General features: G+C 42.0%; 1 protein-coding gene across 3 annotated transcripts; it reads right to left on the reverse strand.

The window, feature by feature from the left end:
* Positions 1 to 132: 132 nt before the first annotated feature.
* On the reverse strand, positions 133 to 18,323 carry LOC111958986 (phosphatidylserine lipase ABHD16A). 3 transcript variants are annotated; one of them, XM_023980374.2, is made up of 20 exons: positions 18,293 to 18,323; positions 16,915 to 17,030; positions 16,451 to 16,507; positions 16,124 to 16,190; positions 15,766 to 15,852; positions 15,348 to 15,433; positions 15,070 to 15,143; positions 14,742 to 14,852; positions 11,219 to 11,333; positions 9,508 to 9,609; positions 9,350 to 9,413; positions 9,093 to 9,142; positions 8,609 to 8,732; positions 8,279 to 8,383; positions 7,986 to 8,049; positions 5,223 to 5,279; positions 5,049 to 5,111; positions 3,101 to 3,276; positions 2,263 to 2,309; positions 133 to 1,843 (listed from the first exon to the last, which is right to left on the reverse strand). In XM_023980374.2, the coding sequence occupies exons 1-20, from the start codon at positions 18,306 to 18,308 to the stop codon at positions 1,760 to 1,762; spliced, it is 1,665 nt and encodes a 554-aa protein (XP_023836142.1). In that variant the 5' UTR covers positions 18,309 to 18,323; the 3' UTR covers positions 133 to 1,759. The 3 variants fall into 3 exon arrangements, with proteins under 3 accessions (XP_023836142.1, XP_023836144.1, XP_023836143.1); XM_023980376.2 differs by lacking the exon at positions 16,915 to 17,030; XM_023980375.3 differs by lacking the exons at positions 16,915 to 17,030; positions 18,293 to 18,323 and adding an exon at positions 16,675 to 16,867.
* Positions 18,324 to 18,682: the final 359 nt, after the last annotated feature.

The following is an 18,682-nucleotide window of genomic DNA, read 5'->3' on the forward strand; positions in this document are numbered from 1 at the left end:
TTCTACTCCTTTGGTGAAATGATTAGGTCCAGGAGTTTTTCCTGAGGATGTGACCTGACCTGGAAAACCTCAGGGCCTGGAACTTTGAGTTATGGTCAGAAAAAAAAATATGTAAGATCGCAGTTTCATAAATAAATGTTAACATTTTATTTAACATTAAGAGCATTATCAGGATACAGCTTTGTTCATGAGTGTCCACAAAAAGTAGATATTTGATCAAAGCCAATTTGGAATAACTGTTTCAGTTTTTTTTAAATGCAGCCAGAGGGAGAGAAGACCTCATTCATTTAAGATGCATCTTTCCTTCCTTGTAGTAGTGTAATCAAAGGCAATAGGATAGAGCATTTTTAAAATCTAATTACCTAGAGATCAATGGTTACTTCATGGAAGGAAGCATTTTAAATATCTAGTTCTCATAGTACCAGATGCTTCTTGAGGACGGCAGTGTATATTTAAGCAATAAGGCCCGAGGGGGGGTGTGGTATACGGTCAATATACCACAGTTAAGGGCTGTTCTTTTGTACGATGCAATGCGGAGTTCCGGGATACAGCCCTTAGCTGTGGTATATTGGCCATATCACAACCCCCCGATTTGCCATTATAAACTGGTTACCAATGTAATTAGAGCAGTAAAAATAAATGTCTGATATGCCAATCAGCATTCAGGGCTGGAACCACCCAGTTTATAAATATGAACAAAGCCATTACAACACGGAACCCAAACCAGCTGCATGCGTGCGCACATTTATTTTGTTCCCCCACACCAAACATCAAAACAAACAACCAATTACATTAATTTGGGGACACGTCGAAAAGCATTAAACGTTTATGGCAATTCATAAATATTGTTATTTTACCTGAAATGCACAAGGTCAACAGAATCGTTTCTAGTCATCTCTCCTCCTTCCAGGCTTAAAAAAAAAGTATATATTTATGCACGATGGCGCACGCGGGCATCTAGTTTGGGTCCTGTGTAACTTCTATTTTACCGCTCGTTGACGCGTGGGTGCAATAATTTAATAATATAGATTTCTACATTTATTTTGCGACGCGATGTAGTCAAGGTATTATTCTCAGACGATAAGGAATTACCTTAGACCACGCCCACATTGTGAAAACAAAAATTCTTTACCATTCACCCCATTGTAAAAGAGCCAACTTAGTTTATTTTTGTTTTGTACAGAAATAAAACATGCTAAAAAGCTGCTGTGTTCGATGTACATGTAGCCAGGTCAAAAATCACAACCTACTGTTCGCAATGCTCCCATGTCGAGGAAGAGCCCTGTGGCTTCAGGCTATTTGGCGTATGAAAGCAGGCTACGTGTGGGGAAAGCACTATCACAGGTAAGACTTAACTTGTTTAGTACAGTTCGTTTGTAACTCCACTCACTACTTGTAGCTGTATAACGTTGGTCTTGACTAGCTTGATGTTCCGGTCGGCCGCTAGCATCTTCATAAAAAAGGGGCATGAGGCAATATTACGTTTTTCTAAGTAGTGAGAACGCTAGGGAGCAGTAATCTTTAGACATGTACATTTCATTTTAGAATTAAGTAGACAAATGCCAAGTTTTTGCTATGAGCCAATGGGGTAACCACAGGTGGGCAGGGTTGCAACGTTCTAATACCGACTGGGTCTAGCTGCCTTGAACAGCTCCCATAGATACATATAACACATTCAATCCATGCGCTGTAAACCTCTGATTGGTTGGTCTTGCCAGGCTCTTTGCTTCTCGTTTCTATCCATCCTTCAACCCTCTTTCTACAGTCTCCAAGGGGCAGTGAATTCAGAGTAGGGGAGAGGAGTGCAGTGAGTTGAGTCGAAGTTCCGCATGTACTTCCGTGCCTGAGAAAGGGAGGGAACAAGTGATGGAGATGGGAGGGAAAACAATGAACGAGAGAACATTCCCAGTGGAAATCTGTAGATTTGCTTTTGTCTGATTTTAATGGAAGCCCACTCACCTCCTTACCATTTCCATATAAAGGGAATCAGATGTACATAACAGGCATTAGCCCACCACAGAACAGCTGTAGTAAATTACTTAAACCACAGAGCCAATAGAAATACATTGCACCAGACGCAAGGAGAGCACAGGTGACCTAGTTACTATGGAAACCTCAAGTGTTCTTCAGCATTGGGGTGGGTAAGCAAAGGATGGGGTGAAGGAGACAAGATGAAAGGCACTGATGGAGAGGGGGGGAATAGAATGCAAGTCATGTTGTAGAGAGGAGGAACAACGGAAGATGAAAGAAGCGGTTTCTCACCAGGAAAAGAGCCAGTTGCCGTCTTCCCTCCAGTGTCATGTCCTCACCTGACAAAACAGGCAGGAAAAGCTTAATACCACAACACACACACGTGTTTATATAGGTCTCTATGTTGTGTTTTGTCCTATTTTTAATCCCATCCCCCATAGGAGGCCCTTTGGTAGGCCGCCATTGTAAATAATAATTTGTTCTTAACCAACTTGCCTTGTTAATAAAAAAAATACATATGGATACACAATCTCAGCAGAGAGCAGTGGTGTAAAAATACTACTTAAGTAGTTTTTTGGAGTATCTGTACTTTACTTCTATGTATTTTTACTCCATACATTTTCCCTGACACCCAAAAGTACTAGTTACAATTTGAATGCTTAGCAGTACAGGAAAAAGGTCCAATTCACACACTCATCAAGAGAACGTCCCTGGTCATCCCTACTGCCGCTGATCTGGTGGACTCACTAAACATAAATGCTTCCATTGTAAATTATGTCTGAGTGTTGGAGCTGCCCCTAGCTGTCAAAAAAGGAAATTGTGCCGTCTGGTTTGCTAAATATAAGGAATATGATGTATAGCTTTTACATTCTCTCAAGTATGACAATTTTGTACTTTTTCCACCACTGTACTTTAGTAAAAGTATCAGATTTTAAATATACTTAAGTAGTATTTTACTGGGTTACTTTTACTCAAGTATGACAATTGAGTACTTTTCCCACCTCTGGCAGAGAGTAGTGTCTAAGAGGCAGTAAAAGACCAAAATAAATTCCATCAAGAAGTTCATCTAGGAGATTCTAATCTAAGTCAAACAGCTGTAATGGTGTTGTCATTTGAGGAGCAGTCTTACCAACGCTCCAGGGGAAGAAAACATCTCTCTCCGTCTTATACGACTGCAGTACAGACACACACCAGTCATCATCCACCTCATAGCTACTGTACACCGCTGCCTCTTCTACGTGGTTGGAGGCTGCCAGCCATGCTCTGATGGCCCTGACTCCATCGTCTGTCATCACCTTGGGGTACCTGAAGATATGACATCAGAAAGGGTTTAAAACAGAAACACAGTGCTCACTCTGTTCCAAGTGTATGTATACAGTTGAAGTCAGAAGTTTACATACACTTAGGTTGGAGTCATTAAAACTCATTTTTCAACCACTCCACAAATTTCTTGTTCACAAACTATAGTTTTGGCAAGTTGGTTAGGACATCTACTTGTGCATGACAAGTAATTTTTCCAACAATTGTTTACAGACCGATTATTTCACTATCACAATTCCAGTGGGTCAGAAGTTTACATACACTAAGTTGACTGTGCCTTTAAACAGCTCGTAAAATTCCATAAAATGATGTAATGGCTTTAGAAGCTTCTGATAGGCTAATTGACATAATTTGAGTCAATTGGAGGTGTACCTGTGGATGTATTTCAAGGCCTACCTTCAAACTCAGTGCCTCTTTGCTTGACATCATGGGAAAATCGCAAGAAATCAGCCAATACCTCCAAAAAAAAAAAAGTCTGGTTCATCCTTGGGAGCAATTTCCAAACGCCTGAAGGTACCACGTTCATCTGTACAAACAACAGTACGCAAGTATAAACACCATGAGACCACGTAGCCGTCGAAACGCTCAGAAAGGAGACACGTTCTGTCTCCTAGAGATGAACGTACTTTGGTGCGAAAAGTGCTATCAATCCCAGAACAGCAGCAAAGGACCTTGTGAAGATGCTGGAGGAAACAGGTACAAAAGTATCTATCCACAGTAAAACAAGTCCGATATCGACATAACCTGAAAGGCCACTAAGCAAGGAAGAAGCCACTGCTCCAAAACCGCAATAAAAAAGCCAGACTATGGTTTGCAACTGCACATGGGGACAAAGATCGTACTTTCTGGAGAAATGTCCTCTGGTCTGATGAAACAAAAATAGAACTGTTTGACCATAATTACCATCGTTATGTTTGCGGGAAAAAGGGGGAGGCTTGCAAGCTGAAGAACACCATCATAACCGTGAAGCACGGGGGTGGCAGCGTCATGTTGTGGGGGTGCTTTGCTGCAGGAGGGACTGGTGCACTCCACAAAATAGATGGCATCATGAGGTTGGAAAATTATGTGGATATATTGAAGCAACATCTCAGGAAGTTAAAGCTTGGTCGCAAATGGGTCTTCCAAATGGACAATGACCCCAAGCATACTTCCAAAGTTGTGGCAAAATGGCTTAAGGACAACCATGTCAAGGTATTGGGAGTGGCCATCACAACACCCTGACCTCAATCCCATAGATAATTTTTGGGCAGAACTGAAAAAGCGTGTGCGAGCAAGGAGGCCTACAAACCTGACTCAGTTACCATCTCTGTCAAGAGGAATGGGCCAAAATTCATACTACTTATTGTGGGAAGCTTGTGGAAGGCTACCCGAAACGTTTGACCCAAGTTAAACAATTTAAAGGCAACGCTACCAAATACTAATTGAGTGTATGTAATTTCTGACCCACTGGGAATGTGATGAAAGAAATAAAAGCTGAAATAAATCATTCTCTCTACTATTATTCTGACATTTCACATTGTTAAAATAAAGTGGTGATCCTAACTGATCTAAGACAGGGAATTTTTACTAGGATTAAATGTCAGGAATTGTGAAAAACTGAGTTTAAATGTATTTGGCTGAGGTGTATGTAAACTTCCGACTTCAACCGTATATAGTACTAGGCAACACAGATGTCTGTGTGAGGTTGTGGATAATAACGTCTGTAGTGTACATAGACAGACACAGCCTATGTGAGGTCTTGGAGACAGAGAACCGACCTGAACTGCAGAAGTTGGAGCAGGAGGTTGTTTCCTCTGTTGGACATGATGTCTTCTGGACCCCTGAAACAACAGTCAGTCAGTGAAACCAGCTACTATAGCTATGCGCTGGTAAGTCGAGGTAACCTGAACGGGCTCTAAGTCTTCTTTATTCATGTCTTCATAGTGACTCACGTGGTGGTAATGATCTCATCTTTGGTTCTTCTGATTAGAAGCACTGGTCCCTGGTACCTAAGGAAGAAATCTTGAGTGTTAGGGTCATAAAATACTCCCATCTTCCCTTAGGGTAAACAGCACCCCTTTTGATTTGAACAAAACCTCCCATACACGTTTGCCCATTGTAGAAGTGCTCAGAAATTGTCCTTTTGGACCTGAATGCCAAAATATTCAGGAGATAAAAGGTACTCAAAGTTGACCTATTTTGCATATCCCACCATACCATCAGATAGCCATGTCTTCATCACTGGAAAAGATAAACAGTTGTAATCAATTAAAAGCTTTTTTAAAAAACAGGGTTATCCAACTATTTTATTATCTTAAATAATGAATTTTTTATAGTCATTTTAACCTTAGACACAATTATCTAAAAACTTGTAAACTCTTGTGTTCTTCATATTTGCATATGTTGTAGCTTATACCCTACTTTACATCTGATGTCCCAGGCTGCATCACATCCGGCCGTGATTGGGAGTCCCATCGGGCATCGCACAATTGGCCCAGCGTCATGCAGGTTTGACCGGGGTAGGCCATCATTGTAAATAAGAATGTTCTTAACTGACTTGCCTAGTTAAATAAAAAGGTTACATTAATTAATTAAAATAAAATAAAATTGTGCCCGGTTGAGACAATATGCTCGAATTCAGTAGTGGTCACGATACCAGAATTTTGACTTCAATACAGATACCAGGACTAGAATTACGATACTCAACACCAAACAAGCTGGGCTTGGCACACATACCCAATCCATGTCTCAAGGCTTAAAAATCCTTCTTTAACCGGTCTCCTCCCCTTCATCTACACTGATTGAAGTGGATTTAACAAGTGACATCAATAAGGAATCATAGCTTTCACCTGGTCACTCATGGAAAGAGCAGGTGTTCCTAATGTTTTGTACACAATACATGTGTGTGCATATTTAATAGGAGTGAGTGCATGCATTGAGTTGAGCTTGTTTTGGCTGATTTCATGGGGCTACAGATAACACAGTTTCCCTCCCATTTGGGACTTATTTTATTGTAATGATCAACAACATTTGCATAGAAGTAGCTTATTTGATAAAACTGCGTGCTGTGTCTAACCAGTAATGACGTCATTCACAAGAGGGGGGGGGGGGGCGGGGGGGGGGGGGCCCGTCGGAGCCGTATTAGCACACCATTCAGTTCGCTGAGGCAATAGATCATCCTTGGGAGAGACGTGCCTTTACATTAGCTGCGCTGACAGAGACTTGATCCGCGAGTCAGATTGACAGAAGTACTGAATGTAACAAATTCTAGTACCAAACTGTTTTTCATGTTCTAGTATTGAAAAAGTACCGAAGTTTCATTATAAACTGGGTTGGTCGGGCCCTGATGCTGATTGGCTGACTACCATGGGTATGACAAAACATTTATTTTTACTGCTCTAATTACATTGGTAACCAGTTTAAAATAGCAATAAGGCACCTGGAGGGGGGGGGGGGGGTGATATATGGCTAATATACCACAGCTAAGGGCTGTTACGTCGTGCCTAAGAACAGCCCTAGCCGTGGTATTTTACCACACCCCCTTGTACCTTATAAGCATACCATGCAACACAAGAATGCAGGGTTGGTGTCATGTTTTGGCTGTTAAATGCACCAAAAAAAGCTAATACAATGGAAATGTCAACTTTCAAATGGTACCACAAAGATGGTTGGTGGTCCACACAGAATGTTGACTTGAATGGGAATATCTGTTTTAAATTACTGTCAACCCTCCATAGAAAACCTATAGAAATATAAATAATAGAATATGTATGACCATTAATGTTAACATTCAACGGTGGGCCATCTGTGGTAGTAATTAGAAGTTAAAATGTCAATGGTGTAACAGGTAAATTGCAGTGGTCTGAAGGGATAGGTCCATCCTATTAATTATATTCCTATGATTAAAATGACCCTGTATTCAAGAGCATGTTGTGTTTCAACTGATGGCGAACACAACACAAAAATCTCTATGGAAAATAGGGTCTAAGCTAATTGATCATTGAGATTAAAGGTAGCATAAATGTAACATGGATTTGCATTAGAATACACATCAAAAGCACCAATGTAAACTTACACCTCACTTTTCTATTTTTGGAGTTATTACATAAAACCGATCAGTGTTCCGAAGAATGCTGAAGTCATGAAGGAAAATGTTTTTCCGGAGTAATTGAGGACCCGGCAAGCCAGCCTACTACCTGTAATAACTTAAAAACATAACTACATATTTTTACTTATAGGTACCCAGATCGTGACTACAACTAAGCTACTAAGTCTTTGACCACACTTGTTACATTGGTGAGTAAAAACTCATGCTTCCTACCCCTAAGGGGGGGGGGGGGGGGGAATGAAACATCTAGAATTTATACAAGAGTTTGACAACCCTGTTATTAAGCTTTTAATTGATATCGACCTCAACTGTTTATCTTTTCCAGTGATGAAGACATGGCTATCTGATGGTATGGTGGGTATGCAAAATAGGTCAACTTTGAGCACCTTTATCTCCTGAATGTTTTGGGATTCAGGTCCAAAAAGTCACTTTCTGACCACTTCTTCCATGTGCAAACATATACGGAAAGTTTTGTTCAAATCAAATGGGATGCTGTCAAAAAGTAATTAAATTCAAATAGATTTACTACATATTTTCCATGGATGATATGTTTGTGTCAGTCACACACACGCAAAGTGTTTGTGTGAGTAAAGAATGTTGCACTTACTTGCAGAGTTGATCTGCGCTGTTGAGGTTCATGTACTGCCTGACTGTGTGTGTCACCAGCGGCCCTGAAACACACAATTTTCATTGTCAGATCCTGAACCAAACACAGCCCTTACAAAGACACACACCTCAGGCCTTTAGGAGATGCTCTTATCCAGAGTGACTATTCACTTCTTAAAGAATATATCTCATAATAGGAAAAAAAGTGTCATCAAAAGACATAATACATTTCTGTTTATATGACATCATTGGTCTTTTCCACGCCTTGACCTATGACCCCTGCGCGAGACTCACTCCAGCTGTCGGGCATGACCTTGAGGGCCAGAGGCAGCAGGTCATCAAAGGATGCGTCCAACACCAGTGCTTGGATCTCTGGATAGGACATCACCGCCCAACTGGCTGAGAGAGAGAAATATATAGACAGAGAAAAGGAAGTATGAGAGGGGAGGAGGAGAGAAGGGAGAAGAATGAGGAGAGAGGTTGAGAGAAGCGCAGGATGGAGAGAAAATGATGAGGGGGGAGAAATAAAGAAGTGGTGCTTTCAGTATGTTGGTGAAATTGGTCAACTCATTCCCACAACAAACTAGGGCCAGACAAACGGCATATACCAGCAGTATACCATACCTGTGAATCCCCCTATGGACCAGGCATACACCACTATGTCACTGAGCTGGAAGCCCAGCTTGTGCACTGCAAACTGGATCACTACATCCATGGCATTGGCCTCATTCTGGGGGAACGGTACGCCCTAAGAGAAATAAGGGAGTGGATAGAGGAACGAAGAGTTATTGTTTTACATTTACTTTCATGTCAATGCACATTTTGAGACGGAAACAAATCTGCTGCTAACACAGACATTTTAGTAATTTAGCAGGCGCTCTTATCAACTCACAGTAGTGAGTGGATACATTTTCCTACATTTACTTACTGGTCCCCTGTGGGAATCGAACCCACAACCCTGTGTGTCTTCCAACATTCTCCAAGAATGACCCGTGTAGACAAACCAGACTTTCCACATAAGACAAACTTACCGAATAATGCCGTTGAAACATGCTGGTAAGTTCACACAAAAGCATGATGGGGAAGAGCGAGGGACACTAAGGCTTACCGTGCTTCCTGCAAAGCCAGGGTGGTTCCAGCCAAGCACTGAGTATCCACCTGCAACACAGACAGACAAACAGTTTTATACTGCTCTAGTTTGAATTTAACAGGTTAAGGGAATATGTTAACAACCATGTATGAACAGTGATCTTTACAACAAAGGGCGGAAGGAAGGATGGTAAGTAAGATGAGTGGAAGGAACTAAAAAAGAAAGTATTTCTAATGTGTAAAAAAAAAAAAGTGTCAGACACAGAGGTTCCTTACCTTCCAATGGAGTGTTCATACAGCCCACCTCATAGAAGCCTGCGTTCCCCTCACAGCAGATCACCTACAGCAGGACATACAGCAAACACTATAGACCTCACATGGAACCACGGGTAATGTAGTTATGATGGTTCATAGAGCATTGTGCAGGTCCTTACCAGAGTCTGTCCGTGCTGTCCTTCGTCTCTCCTGCGGTCCACAAACATGGTATCAATCTCATTCCCATCACACGCCACCAGCTTGTTCCTCTGGCCATCACACTGCACACAGAGAAGAGAGGGAGGGAGGTACAGAAACGGATCGGAAGAGAGAAACTTAAGTTAAGCAGGTCTAAAAGCGAAAGGTTGCATATATTGCATTCGGAAAGTATTCAGACCCCTTGACCTTTTCCACATTTTGTTACAGCCTTATTCTAAAATGGATTAAATAGTTTCCCCCCCTCATCAATCTACAGACAATACACCATAATGACAAAGCAAAAACAGGTTAATAGAAATGTTTGCAAATTTATAAAAATAAATTACTGAAATATTCTGTTTACATAAATATTCAGACCCTTTACTTAGTACTTTGTTGAAGCACCTTTGGCAGCGATTACAGCCTCGATTCTTCTTGGGTATGACGCTACAAGCTTGGCACACCTGTATTTGGAGAGTTTCTCCCAATTTTCTCTGCAGATCCTCTCAAGCTCTGTGAGGTTGGATGGGGAGTTCGCTGCACAGCTATTATTAGGTCACTCCAGGGATGTTTGATCAGGTTCAAGTCCGGGCTCCCGGCTGGCCTGCTCACTGACATTCAGAGAGTTGTCCCGAAGCCACTCCTGCGTTGTCTTGGCTGTGTGCTTCAGGTCGTTGTCCTGTTGAAAGGTGAACCGTCATCCCAGTCTGAGGTCCTGAGTGCTCTGGAGCAGGTTTTCATCAAGGATCTCTCTGTACTTTTCTCCCTTCATCTTTCCCTCGATCCTGATTAGTCTCCCAGTCCCTGCCACTGAAAAACATCCCCATAGCATGATAATGCCACCACCATGCTTCACCGTTGGGATGGTACTAGATTTCCTCCAGACGTGATGCTTGGCATTCAGGCCAAAGTGTTCAATCTGGTTTCATCAGACCAGAGAATCTTGCTTCTCATGGTCTGAGAGTCCTTTAGGTACATTTTGGCAAACTCCAAGCCGGCTGTCATGTGCTTTTTGCTGAGGAGTGGCTTCCATCTGGCCACTCTACCAGAAAGGCCTGATTGGTGGAGTGCTGTAGAGATGGTTGTCCTTCTGGAAGGTTCTCCCATCTCCACAGAGGAACTCTGGAGCCCTGTCAGAGTGATCATTGGATTCTTGGTCACCTCCCTGACCAAGGCCCTTCTCTCGGGGGTTCCAAACTTCTTCCATTTAAGAATGATGGAGGCCACTGTGTTATTGGGGACCTTCAATGCTGCAGAAATGTTTTGTTTTTTGGTACCCTTCCCCAGATGTGTGTCTCGGCACAGTCCTGTCGCAGAGCTCTACAGACAATTCCTTGTTTTTGCTCTGACATGCACTGTCAACTGTGGGACCTTATATAGACAGGTGTGTGCATTTCCAAATCATGTCCAATCAATTGAATTTACCACAGATGGACTCCAATCAAGTTGTAGAAACATCAAGGATGATTAATGGAAACAGGATGCACCTGAGCTCAATTTTGAGTCTCATAGCAAAAGGTCTGAATACTAAAAACCTGTTTTCACTTTGTCATTATGGAGTATTGTGTGTAGATTTATAACACAATGTGGAAAAAGGGGTCTGTATATTTCTGAATGCACTGTATATGAATACATTAACTATTGTAAATTAATGTAACCTGACCCTACTGTGGGGTGTGTGTGGTGACTCACCTCTTCTATAAGTCTAGCCTGGCCCTGTTGTAGCATGGGTCTCATAGCCCTTTGCAGTAGGAATACAGACCCAGGGTATAGCATCCTCCTCCCAAATGAGTGGGCAATCAGAAAACTAGAGAGGAGGAGAAAGAGGGAGGGGAGAGAAAAGGTCGAGTCAGTGGGCTAGCAGGCAGTAATGTAATATCAATCAAATATACCAAGCCTGCCTGCTATAACAGTGTGACGCAGAGAGACAGTGATAGAAACAGTAGTTGTAGTTAGTTACATTACGACCTGTGTAGTACGATATGACTATGTTGCATGGTAGTGTGGCATATTGTAGTCTATTGAGTGTTTATACCTTACGATGTGGCATGGTAGAATATAGTGTATTTGGTTTAGTACCTGATTATGTGGTATGGTAGAATATAGTGCATTTAGTTTAGTACCTGACGATGCGGTAGAATATAGTGTATTTAGTTTAGTACCTGATAATGTGGTATGGTAGAATATAGTGCATTTAGTTTAGTACCTGACGATGTGGTAGAATATAGTGTATTTAGTTTAGTACCTGATTATGTGGTATGGTAGAATATAGTGCATTTAGTTTAGTACCTGACGATGTGGTAGAATATAGTGTATTTAGTTTAGTACCTTATTATGTGGTATGGTAGAATATAGTGTATTTAGTTTAGTACCTGATTATGTGGTATGGTAGAATATAGTGTATTTAGTTTAGTACCTGACGATGTCTTAGAATATAATGCAATTCCACTGAACAAAAATATAAAAAAGCAACATGTAAGGTCTTGGTTCCATGTTTCATGAGCTGAAATAAAAGATCCCAGAAATGTTCCATACTTACAAAAAGCTTTTCTCTCCAATTTTCTGGACAAATTTGTTGACATCCCTGTTAGTGAGCATTTCTCCTTTGCCAAGATAATCCATCCACCTGACAGGTGTGGTATATCAAGAAGCTGATTAAACAGCATGATCATTACACAGGTGCAACTTGTTGTGTGGCCTTTTATTGTCCCCAGTACACAATGCCACAGATGTCAAGTTGAGGGAACGTGCAATTGGCATGCTGACTACAGGGATTTCCACCAGAGTGGTAACCAGAGAATGTTAATTTATTTACCAAAAGCCGCCGCAAACGTTGTTTTAGAGAATTTGGCAGTATTTTCAACGGGCCTCACAACCGCAAATCATGTGTATGGCGTCGTGTGGGTAAGCGGTTTGCTGATGTCAACAATGTGAACAGAGTGCCCCATGGTGTTGCTGGGGTTATGGCAGGTTTCCCAAAATCGGTCTTCGGGACCCCAAGGGGTGCATGTTTTGGTTTTTGCCCTAACACTACACACCTAATTCAGATAATCATCAAGCTTTGATAATTTGAATCAGCTGTGCAGTGTTAGGGCAAAAACCAAAACGTGCACCCCTTGGGGTCACGAGGACTGAGTTTGGGAAACGCTGGGTTACGGTACGTGCAGGCATAAGTACAGGCCCAATGTCGTGCCATTCATCCACCGCCATTACCTCATGTTTCAGCATGATAATGCACAGCCCCATGTCGCAAGGACCTGTACACAATTCCTGGAAGATGAAAATGTCCCAGTTCTTCCAAGGCCTGCATACACAGACATGTCACTCGTTGAGCATGTTTGGGATGCTCTGGATTGACGTGTACAACAGTTCCCGCCAATATAAAGCAACTTTGCACAGCCATTGAAGAGGAGGGGGACAACATCCCAGAGGCCACAATCAACAGCCCGATGAACTGTAAGCGAAGGAGATGTCGCACTGCATGAGGCAAATGGTGGTCACACCAGATACTGACTAGTTTTCTGATGCACGCCCCTATTTTTGTAAGGTATCTGTAACCAACAGATACATATCTGTATTCCCAGTCATGTGAAATCCATAAGGCCTAATGAATTTATTTCAATTGACTGACTTCCTTATATAAATTGTAACTCTGAAATTGTTGAATTTTGCATTTATATTTTTGTTCAGTGTAGTTTAGTACCTGACAATATGGCATGGTAGAGCACAGTGCGTTGTGGGTATTTTAGTCTGTTTATACCTGACAATGTAGCATGGCAGACAGGGGTCGAGGGCAAGTAAAAAATAAATGTAAAAAAAGGACAATAAGAATATAGATTTAAGTTGTCCGAATGGACAAGTAAAATTAATTCCAATATAAATTAGGGTACTCCATTCAGAATTGGATCTGTGTCCTCCAGATGCAGTGTTACACACTGTTCTCCTAATCTATGCAGAGCGCATCAGAGTATAATTATTGAAAGCCTGCATTGACAGGCACGAGTATTCTTTCAATCAGGCAGTCGAGAGATGCGTTTTTGAGATCAAAGCGAGTCGCATGTGCACATTTGTTGATATTCATTGCTTGTTAGTGAGTCATTTGCCCACTTATAGCTCATTTTTGGTCAGCAATGAAAATCCTGGAAAACTCATGGTGTGTGCGCCAGTGGGCCGCGTGTGCCAGTGGGCCGTTGCCAGAGGAGAGCAGGTAGGTAAAATAATGATATACAACAGACTAACTAGATAGCCAATTCAAAACAGTGTAGTTTGGCTGGGTATCTTGCTCGTTAACTACTTAGCATGTATTAATGTCATTGACATGTCCAATGTCCTAAAATAAAACTTTCCACTGGCACTTGTGTATAACCGCAAATGGGGGACACACAGTTGATACGGGTGCAGTTGATGAAACCAAATGCGGCATACTCCGGTTGTAAAACAGTCTCTCAAGCCCTCAAAATTGGCTAGGATTCTCTTCTATTCAATACTGGCCATGTAATTCTAACAAAGTAAAAAATATATATTAGAATATCCTAATTGACAAGTAACTCCAATGTTGTCAACATCTTCCCTGAACACTGAATATTTTTCCGGCTGCGACAGAGCCTGGGCTCGAACCCAGAGTCTCTGGTGGCACAGCTAGCACTGCGATGCAGTGCCTTAGACCCCTGCGCCACCCGGGAGGCCAAAAAAGAAAGTATTTAGTTGTAATTGTAATGTTGCAGGGTGGACAAACCATCCTCCAAGAGAGCTACTGGGTGTGCAGGCTTTTGCTCCAGCCATGCTCGAACACACCACATTGCAAAAAATTATCAGCTGCTCAACAGGACCTTGATATTTGTGCAGGGTTGGATCCAAAGTCTGCACACCCGGTAGCTATCCAGATGGAGGGTTGACGGACCACGTGTTTTAAACAGAAGCCTATCAGTGCAGTATTTTACTTTGTGGGGGGTTAAGTGCCTTGCTCAAGGCCACAACAGCAGGAGATAATGTATAGTAATGAAGGATGTTTTACATAATACAACACAATTTTCAGTCACCTTTTTGGCCCATGGTGTTACATACTTGTCCCCCCCCCCAAAAAAAGGTGACGAGCCTTCGCACAAGTTAAAAAATCAAATCAAATTTAAAAAAACTGTCCTACAAGTTGCTAAAAATGGTAATGTCAAGCCCTGGTAGAGTACAGTGTATTGTGGATATTGTAGTCTGTCTATACCTGACGATGTGGCATGGTAGAGTGCGTAAAGAGTTGAGCACGCTGTCTGCTGCCCCTCTCAGTTTGGGCTCTGGCTTCAGTAGAGACACTCCTGTCTTGGACAGCAGCTTCCTGTCACACAGGATGTTAAGGGACATTTAATAAATCAACCAGAGCTATATAGTGAAAATAGAGCCTTACTCTCAAATCATAACCCAGACACAGTCATCCTGTTTACATTTACTGTACCACCTTGTGTATTTCAAACCAAAAAAATACAATCACAGTGTAAAAATTAACACACGTGTAAAAGGTTCACATCAATACGCAAATTACACACACAACTCACGGATTGCTAACTTCTTCCCAGCTGAAGTCTGCCGGCCAGTGAGAGAAGTCAAAATCATAGCAGGCCAATTTTTTCTACAGACAGAACATTCAAAATTTGTGATCAGGAAGAATAGATGTGGCTTGTTTCTTGAATTCAAGATTGACAACCACTAGCAAAACAGGCCTGAGAATAATATCAAATGACATATAGGGTACTGGTTAGACATAACGCACCATATGGGGAATAGGGAGGGTGTCATTTGAGACGCAGCCCAGCTGTTGACATAGCAGTGTTACCTTGTTGCTAGGCGTGTGGTTCTTCCTGGTTTCCTCCAGAATGGAGATGAACTGTTGATACTCCGAGTTCCTCCACCGTCCCCAACCTGAGAGAGGGAAAGGGAGAGAGAAGCAGAGAGTGCCAGAGAGAGTCTCAGGGGTGTACTTAGTGTACCTGATAGACCCACACCCTGTGAGGGAGTCAGTGTGTGAAATCGTAACCCCACAGGAATGCAATTGTAGTTGCCGGTAGCCTAGTCACACACAATCCAATGTCTGTGTAGCAGATGAAGAACACTACATTCTCTACAATTAGGTTTTGAGATGTTATAAGATTTTATGGGGAGAAAAAAATCCATTGAACACAGAGGATTTCTCAAACCAGACCAATCCAGGAAGAGCAATACAAGTTCAGTAAAAAGAGTGGTAAAGTTCTCACCTCTCAGACAGGCGACTCCCAGCAGACAAACCATTACTGTTCCCACATACTGACTGACTGGGACCAGCTTACTGCTGCAGATGTACCCTGAAACACACAGCAACAGTTTGGCCTACGAACACTACACACACAAACAATTAGGCTAGTAATACCCATTTGCTCCCTCTTTCTTGCACTCTTTCGCAATCAAGCATGCACACATGTCCTATGTCAAACCATATCACCACTAGCCAGTACCAATACTTACCTACTACACTACAGCTGGGTGGTATTAATAGTTAAACCAAATAAGACCATTATTGCATGAGTCATTTTTATTACCTTTCATATCGCATGAGTGAACACACACAAACACTACCTTTTCTGTAAAGGTAGCAGAGGAGGAGAGGAGAGCTGTAGTATGACAGAGACCACAAAGCTGACGCCTGGTGGGAGAACACACAAGAGAACAGTTGCATCTCAACACAAAGTATGAGAATGTATAGACTACCTGTATAACTATGCAAGTGTGCTACTTGTCTTTACTTGTGGCTTCAATTTATGCAAAAGAAAAGATCAAAGGTTGTGTATTACAGTGCAGGTCATTGCATGTAATAGTAAAATAGAGTTTGTTCTCTAGCTAATCAAAGTCATAATCAACAATTAGATACTACAACTTGTGGTAACCTGCTAGTTATATACTGACCCATCCGAGGATGCTGTCAGTGTGTTTCTCCAGGCTCTTGGGTTGATAAGTCCATCCCTGGGGTTGTAAGATAAGGGGAAAGTAGTTAGCTGCTAAATGAGTGGTGACTAGCCAAGTCAGCTATGGATAAGCGCAATGATCTCCCTGTCTAACTAGTACAGCTAACGTTAGCTACCTAGCATAGCTAACAGTGACTTAGGTTACGTGCTTGCTAGCATGCTCACCTGCAACAACGCAAAGATAGCCATTATACTTGATTCTCCTGGTATCTAGCTGAACATTACCAAATGTGTTAACTATGCATACATTTTCACATTGTCAACTCTGTCATTCAGTGACTGACAGCAGTTTCAATAACATGTCCTGACCGGAGCGCGAACTAGTGCTAGCGTTGAACAAAGTTGCATTCCTATCTCTTCCTGGGTCGGTCACAAACACAAGCACGTTATCTGCCGTGAGCCTACCCTCCTCCCTGCTCTTCCTTCGGGTCGGGACTCCCCCTGTGAACGGTGCACTCTCTGGAGATGAGGCCCCAAAAAGCAGCGAAACCACATCCAGCCGGCCATTCTTCCTCTGGTAGCTACGGAAGCCGACACAGGACGTAAATTCCAGACATACAAAGTCCAAGCGTTTTCTTCTTCAGTATAATAGCGTTCCCAACAATTATATGTGCATTCCGCCACCTACTGTACAGGTAGATAATAAATATCCAAGAAAGGGAATAATGCGGGGTAAAAATAAATCCATACAAACGATCAATAACACACTTTTAATTCAACTAAATCAGCATGGTTTTCTGTTCTAATCAGGTACTTAACACAGGCTCAGAACGATCCTGTGAGGGTGGCATATTTTCTGGCGACAGTAGTCCTTGCAGTGCTTCTGCCATGAAGTCTTCTCAGCTGTACAGATGTAATGATGTCCAGCTTCTTGGACACTTGTGCAGTACAATTAATAACTGTGGCTATAAATACTACAAAATCCACCTTCTTTACAATAAGTGTATCCAGATCACTTTGATGTTTAACATTTGCAACAGGTTGCGGTGCATCCACGGCCATATCTTCTTCAGAACTGTGGGCTGTTTCCCCTTCAACTCTCTTCACCGCCTCCATATAAGATATTTGCTGTACAGCCCTGATCCTTGACACCTCAACTGTTTTCACCCTAACAGGGCACTCTGGGAATTCGGGAATATGATCCCCACCACAGTTGCAACATTTTACATTCACAGACTCTTCAATAGCATATTCCTTCCGCCTGAAAACATTTGACACGTGGCCAAACTACAACTTTCTAAATGTTTTGCATTGCATCGGGTTTTGCACGAACGCTCTTATGGGGTATCTTATATATCCCAGCTTTACATCGAGTGGTAGAAACTCTTCATCAAATATCAATAATACAGATAAACTCTGCTCCTTTTCCCCCATTCTCCATACGGGTCAAGCGACGTGCATTAACTACTCCTGGAGTTTTTTGCCTAAGATATTGATTATCAATGTCCAACGGGACGCCAGAGATAACACCTTTTACCGGTGCCCTGCTCCAACAATCAAAGCTGTCCACTTCATGCATCGATAATTTCACAAGCCACAATGCACGCTCTTTAGATACACACGATATCAAACCGAATGTATAAAGTCCTTTTTACATCAGCAGATGTCACAACGTGCTTAACACCATACCACTCCTGGTTACTTTGACTGCATCCACTTTTCCCAACGCCTTCTTCACAATCCTCGTGACTTCAAAAGGGTTTCCCAAATTAACATATTTAACCAAAAAACAGCAAAGACTCATAAGAGTCCTTTTCCACAACAATTTTTGCCATTTTTGTACCATTCTTGGGCTTCATTGTTGTCCACTCATCTTCCTCACTAACGGTACTCGACGCGCTTTCATCTTCAAACAACACTTCCACTTCCGCCATCTCAGCCCTTTCTCGGAAGAACTTGTCACTTTCCGTTCATGAGTTTTAGGAGGAATAATTTTTCATTTTACTGTTGTAATAAATGCTGCAATAAAACAATTGTGACAATAGCATTTGGTTTGATTACAGACAATTAAGATTCATTTGACCCGTTTATTTGGTGATGTTTATTGAAACAGACAGACCAAAAGTCCAAGGTGAAGGTTTACATTTCTCCCAGCCCAGATCTATCCTTATGACCAGTGATCAATATCACTATAAACTTCATACCCCTTGACTTATTCCACATTTTGTTGTTA

Source organism: Salvelinus sp. IW2-2015, linkage group LG35 (assembly GCF_002910315.2).
Source record: "Salvelinus sp. IW2-2015 linkage group LG35, ASM291031v2, whole genome shotgun sequence".
Lineage (NCBI taxonomy): Eukaryota > Metazoa > Chordata > Actinopteri > Salmoniformes > Salmonidae > Salvelinus > Salvelinus sp. IW2-2015.